Below are 6,346 nucleotides of genomic sequence, written 5' to 3' on the forward strand. Positions count from 1 at the left end.
GATGGGGCCACCTGGCTCCTCTCCTTGTAGTACTCACATTATCTAAACTAGAGAATCCTTTTCTTGTGGCCCAACAGTTTTGCATGACCCAAACTGAGCCAACACTTTCAAAGTATGGATATGCTGTAATTGTATGGGAATAGATATATTGAATGTGTTTTGCAGTCTGAATGGATAGTGTCAGATAATGGGGATCTGGGAACATATCTAGACTTTCAAATTGTCTTCTGTAAAAAAAAATCCCTTCTAAAAACATTCTTACAATATGTGGTGTTTTAAAATATATAAAAAATGTTTTTACAATATGTGCAATAAATCTTTACTTAATAAAAGCAGATCTGTATAAGTCCACATCTTCGGTGCCTACTGTGTGCACAGTCATGCTACTGTCACCAACAGCAAGCCCACCAGAGGGCGCTCCTTCCCCGTCTATCTAGCCTTCAATCAGAGACTCGGAAAATCCAAATTAAACTTGACTTTCACACACGGGAAGTCTTTCATATTTAATCCACACAAATATTTACCGAGAATTTACTGTGCTGCCAGGTGCAGGGCTAGGTGCACAGGATACAGTGAAGAATTAGGCACGATTCCTAATACCAAACACTTAGAGAGCAGGGAAGACTCAAAAGTAAACAACCGGGTACAATTAAGTAGGGTAAGTGAAGAGTTTCTAGGTCTGGGGAGTTGTTTATTTGTCTTTTAAGATTTTATTTACTTATTTGACAAAGAGAGACACTAAGAGAGGGAACACAAGCAGGGGGAGTGGGAGAGAGAGAAGCAGGCTCCCCAGTGAGCAAGGAGCCCAGCAATGGGTCTCAATACCCCTGGATGGTGACCTTAGCCGAAGGCTGACGCTTAAGGACTGAGCCACTCGGGCGCCCCTGAGTTTGTTGTTTAAATACTGGCTCCAAGTCTTAGAAGCCGGTAACGATTCATTTTGGGATCCCGAACGGCTTCCGCTGGGTACACTGGAAGTGATCTCCACCCTCAAGGCATTTTGTAATTCAGAGCCACAGACCAGCTTGAGCGGCTCCATTAGTCAGCTCCGCAATTTCATGTCCCTTCCTACCCCCTCCCTCGTTTTATTGTTCGGGGCTTCCTGCAGTTCTCTTACAGTCCACCTCTGCTCTAGGTCAACAGTTGCAATTGGACCCAGGGCCTAAGACAAGGGATTACCCACAACGATCAGCCACCGCTGGCTCCGCCCACTCTTTTTTCCTGTTTGAAACCCGCGGGCCTTTCCTGCTTTGAATTCCTAGACTTCCTGTTCTGATTCTCGCGACAGTTTCGAGGCATCGCGTGAAGTGTGCTCCCTGTCCTGCTGGAGTTTTGGAGATGGGGGGGTAGAGTTTCTCTGCTTTCGCCCACCTCGTCAGAGCCCCCACCCCCACCCTGGCCAGGAGTGACGTGCATGCGGCTAGGGAACCCCTAAGTGAAAGGGTTTGGCCGAGTTCAGGTCCAGAGGGAGAGTCCTGGGCTGCATCCGGGAGTTTTGAATCTCCAGGCCTTCAGTACGCATGCGGAGCCGATCCCCCTGGGTGGTGTGGAGGCCGTCGCCCGCCTTGAACTTCGGGGCTGGTCAGGAGGCCCAGGTCCAGGCCGCTAGGCCGGGGGCCAGGTTCTTCTGGGACGAGTAAATACCGTCTAAATACCGTCACCTCCCCGACTGCAAAGTTCAGTTTCAGCTCCCTGCAAACTGTACTGCAGCACGGCTTCTGTAAGCCGCTTGGGGCAGGCTAGGGCGGGGCCTGGCAGACCCCCGGTAAGCCGGGCGGGCCTCCAGGAACGCTCTCCTCCCCACCCCCAGCCCAGATTGCCACGGTGGCGCTGGTGGCGGCCGTGAGACCGAACGCCTCCAGCCTTGGCGGCCTTGCAAATGTAACCTGTAATCCCGACCCGGAGCGAGGTCCGCGCGGGAGGCGCCCCGCCCACCTCTCCCTGCGGCTGCTGGTCAGCCAGCTGGGACCTCTATAATCAGTCGCCGCGCTGAAGCACCTGCCGGATGTGGGGAGGGAGGAGGAGACCAGTTGTGGCGTGGCGGATGGAAGCGCCAAGTCTCTGGTCAGCGCCTTGGTAGGGAAGCTGGATGGGCAAGACTGCAATAGCCCCCGGGAAACCAGCCCTGGGCTTCGGGGCGACTACTTTGGTTGGCCCTGCCCTCCAGGAACGCGCGACTTGGCAGCTGAGCTCCTACTGCCTCGCTGTTATGCAGCTGCTCTGGCAGACCCCAGGGACTGTAAAGTCCGGTGGGACAAGCCCTCGACCTTCACTGAACCCTTCCAGCTTCCCAGCCACCCCCATATCCCCTACTCCCAACCCCCACCCCACCCTGCCCCTTGTCTTCTCCCAGCTTCTGTGTCCGGTTACGGGCTCCTCACTTCTCACTGTGACTTTGGCCCAGCTAGGGGAAGTGGCCCAGGAGGGTCCCGTGCGGCTGCATGAAATTGGCAGCTTCAGAACTGGAGGGAGGGGGTTGAGTGCGACGTTGAGAGGCGGGGAGAGGAGCGGAGGAGGTGCTCTCTGAGTCCAAGTCCGTGGGCTCTCTCAGATCCTCAAGCTGGAGCAGAGGTGGCTGGCAGGCCCAGCGGATTGTTGGCCTCTGCTTTCTTTCCACCGCCTGCTTTTTCCCACCGGAGAAACGGCTGTTCTGAAGGGCTTAGTCCTGGACACTAGGTGAGTGCTCTGGGCCCGGGAGCATTCCTTCTTCCCCATTCTCACCCTTATTAACAACTCCTTAGTTCTGGGGCCATCAATTCTCATCCTCCTCTAGGGCAGGAAGCTTCAGAGCTGGATGGTCTGTGGTGCTGCCGCTGGGGTGTGTGTGTGTGCGCGGGCGCACGCGCTGGTGATTGAGCTTTATTACCCGTTCTTCTTACCTCCCCAGAAACACAGTCTAGTCAATCACTGGATGGCTCCTAGAGAGTCACCAGGCATCTTGTGGAGGATCTGCTGGACGCCAAGGCAGCAGGGGAGGGGGCAGTGTGCTTGGGTCAAACTTTGGTACAAGGAACAGTGAGGTCGCTTCTGACCTCCTGACCTGGCTTCCCTCCCTGGCAGGGTGCCACGAACGCGCTGATGCCCGGAGTGCTCGCAGGGCTTCCAGCTAACCATGCCGCAGCAGCCCATAGCTGCCCGGGCGCCGCCCTCGCTGCTCCTGCTCCTGCTGCTGCTGCTGCTGCTGCTGCGGACGCCGCCCCCGACAGGCGCACGGCCGTCCCCAGGCCCCGATTACCTGCGGCGCGGCTGGTTGCGGCTGCTGGCGGAGGGCGAGGGCTGCGCTCCCTGTCGGCCAGAAGAGTGCGCCGAGCCGCGGGGCTGCCTGGCCGGACGGGTGCGCGACGTGTGCGGCTGCTGCTGGGAATGCGCCAACCTCGAGGGCCAGCTCTGCGACCTGGACCCCAGCGCCCACTTCTATGGGCGCTGCGGCGAGCAGCTTGAGTGCCGGTTAGACGCGGGCGGCGACCTGAGCCGCGGAGAGGTGCCGGAGCCTCTGTGTGCCTGCCGCTCGCAGCGCCCGCTCTGCGGGTCGGACGGCCGCACCTACGCGCATATCTGCCGCCTGCAGGAGGCGGCCCGCGCTCGGCCTGACGCCAACCTCACGCTGGCGCACCCGGGGCCCTGCGAATCCGGTACGCACGGCCCGCGGGCCCTACCCCCGGCACTTGGGGCACTCCAGGCACTCGAGGCATTGCTCCCCGACCTGCTACTGAATTGGTCTCTGGCCAGCGGAGCGAAAAAGTTGAGGCCGGGGAGTCCTCGAGTCCAGTATAAGCCCGCTCTTGCCGTTGGTCCGCAGAGACCAGCACCTTCGGGGGCCGAGCTCTGTCCGCACGGCGCGTGGAAGCCCCCTGAGGCGCGTGGAAGCCCCCCTGAGGCGCGTGGAAGCCCCAGACCCGGCCGGCCAGGTCCCTCCTCAGAGGGAGCAGGCATAGGGCCAATGACTGGTCTCAAAACCGAGAGAGCAAAGACTCCCAGTCTGCCCAGACTGCTGGGGCCCAGGCAGCGAGACTTGGGTTCCAGAGAGATGCAATCGGGTTTCTTTTGGGCAGATTCCGATTTCGTAGAGCAAGCTGTTCGCCCAGTCTCCCCACCTCCCCCCACCTCCCTTCGGTTTCTTCTGTGCCTTAGGATCCGTGAGGGAGGGGGCTCTTCCAGCTCCTCCCTCCTACCCCCGGGGGCTGAGGGCCATTCAGGCCTCAGGTTTCCTTTGGCAGCGTTAGTCACTTTCACTTCCTGAGCCCCTTTGAGGGATCTGGACTGGCTGGGGCTGCCAGGAAAACAAACACCGGCGGGGTCCCAAGACTTTACCCCATAACTGCAGGCTTTCTGTCGGCTGCCCAGATCTGGTTTCAGGTTCTCTGCCTTTCCCATGTGGGAATCCCCCCTCCTCTGCCTCCTTCCCTGGTCCCAGGGTGTGTGTGTGGGGGGAGGGAAGGGCTGTTCCTGGGGTCTTTGGCAACTGGATCTGGTTAGGAAGGGGGGAGGGTAGAGGGAGGTGTTGGTTACACGTAGGGCAGGATAGGGGCCTCTAGGGTAGAATGAGGACAGGGGAGAGATCAGGGATGGAGTAAGGCTGCTGAGCTGCGGCATCCTGTCTGCTTGTACCTCACCATTTCGGAGTTTATACCTTGCGTGTACCTGTACCTACATTTACATGTACCCATGTGTACCGATCAAGTCACGTGTATGAGTGTGTATTTACCTCCGCGTTGACTGTCTTCCCCCCACAAACACTTCCATGATGGTTCATACACAGCCTGCTTCTGGGGCCGGATGTGCCCATTCTCAGGCCTCCCATCTCCATCCCTAGAGCCCCAGATCGTGTTGCACCCATATGACGTTTGGAATGTGACGGGGCAGGATGTGATCTTTGGCTGCGAGGTGTTTGCCTACCCCATGGCATCCATCGAGTGGAGGAAGGACGGCTTGGATGTTCAGCTACCAGGGGATGACCCCCACATCTCAGTGCAGGTAGGAGAGGGAGTCGAGGCCTCCTCTGGGCAGCCCAGGGTCCTCTTAGAAGGACCCTGCTGACCCCACCTCTGGCTCCAGTTCAGGGGTGGACCCCAGAGGTTTGAGGTCACAGGCTGGCTGCAGATCCAGGCTGTGCGTCCCAGCGATGAAGGTATCTACCGCTGCCTGGCCCGCAACGCCCTGGGCCAGGTCGAGGCCCCAGCTAGCCTGACAGTGCTTACACCAGGTAAGGGTGAGCCCTGGGCTCTGGGGACTGGGGGGGGGGTGCTGGTGGTGGATTAAAGCCCTTGAATGTGTGTCTATGTGCCTATGTGCATGTGGGTTCAAAGGCAATTATGGCTTCACTGACAGCCCCTCTTTCCTCTTCTCTCTCCTTTGCCCACATGTGTTTGCAGACCAACTGAACTCCACAGGCATCCCCCATCTGCCATCCCTGCATCTGATTCCTGGGGAGGAGGCTGAGAGTGAAGAGGGCGAGGATTACTATTAGGTCTGCAGCCCCAGCCTGTGGGGGTGCGTGAGTGGGGAGAGTATTCATCCCTGCTCTTGAAAAGACCTGGAAGGGGGAGCAGGGCCCTTTCATTGCTTTAGTGCCCTTCGTAGCGGGAACATGGTGGTGGTTAAGTAGGGAGACAAAAGTTGGCAGAGCGTAGGGAGAGAGGCAGACGCTAGGGGAAGTGGGAAGCAAAGAGGCCTATGGAGGAGGTGCCCTGGCCAGGACAGCCTCCAGCATAAACCAACCAGGCAGAAGACAGCAGCTGCCTCCTGGTCGCTAGGCTGGGTGGGAGTATCAGGGAAGGGGGTTGCAGAGGAAACACAAAGAGGCAGCCAGGATCCTCTGCTTCTTCCTGACCGCCTTCCCTCCAGCCCTCTTCAGCAGGTCTTCTGAACTACCCTTTGCCACAACTCCTACTGTTATTTTTCTAGTCCCTAACCTTTGCCTAGCCTCAGTTTTCCCTTCCTCAAAACTCACCTAGAAATTTCCCCCCTCACCTAAGTTCTAATTGCACTTACTAACAGCAGTCTTCTTTGCTGTTGGCCATCTGTGGTCTGGAAAAGCATAATGGAGCACGGTTTAGGCCAGTGCATTAAGATGGGCATTTGGTCATGTCTTACTTCTGTCCTTCTGGAAAATTCGAGGCCAGGACCATATCTTATACCACTCTGTATTGGACACTGCCTAGCACAGGACTAGGCACAGTAGGCATGCAATAAAGATTTATGAACAAACTGAGACACAGATGCACAGGTGTTTCATGCAGGTGTGCACATGAAGACCACATTTCCCTAGGAGGCTTCCCATGGCAGTAGGACACTGGCTTCTAGAAGCTGCTCCCTAGGCATGTGCCTGCGGGATATAGAGAGGGAG

General features: G+C 57.4%; 1 protein-coding gene across 3 annotated transcripts; it reads left to right on the plus strand.

Annotated features, from left to right (window-relative positions):
- The first annotated feature begins 700 nt into the window (after positions 1-700).
- KAZALD1 (Kazal type serine peptidase inhibitor domain 1) lies at positions 701-6,211 on the plus strand. 3 transcript variants are annotated; one of them, XM_082719956.1, is made up of 6 exons: positions 701-2,076; positions 2,552-2,676; positions 3,061-3,632; positions 4,814-4,974; positions 5,056-5,203; positions 5,373-6,211. In XM_082719956.1, the coding sequence occupies exons 3-6, from the start codon at positions 3,113-3,115 to the stop codon at positions 5,465-5,467; spliced, it is 924 nt and encodes a 307-aa protein (XP_082576082.1). In that variant the 5' UTR covers positions 701-2,076; positions 2,552-2,676; positions 3,061-3,112; the 3' UTR covers positions 5,468-6,211. The 3 variants fall into 3 exon arrangements, with proteins under 3 accessions (XP_082576082.1, XP_082576083.1, XP_082576081.1); XM_082719957.1 differs by having other exon boundaries at positions 701-1,765; XM_082719955.1 differs by having other exon boundaries at positions 701-2,676.
- Positions 6,212-6,346: the final 135 nt, after the last annotated feature.

Source organism: Mustela nivalis (assembly GCF_964662115.1).
Source record: "Mustela nivalis genome assembly, chromosome: 2".
NCBI lineage: Eukaryota > Metazoa > Chordata > Mammalia > Carnivora > Mustelidae > Mustela > Mustela nivalis.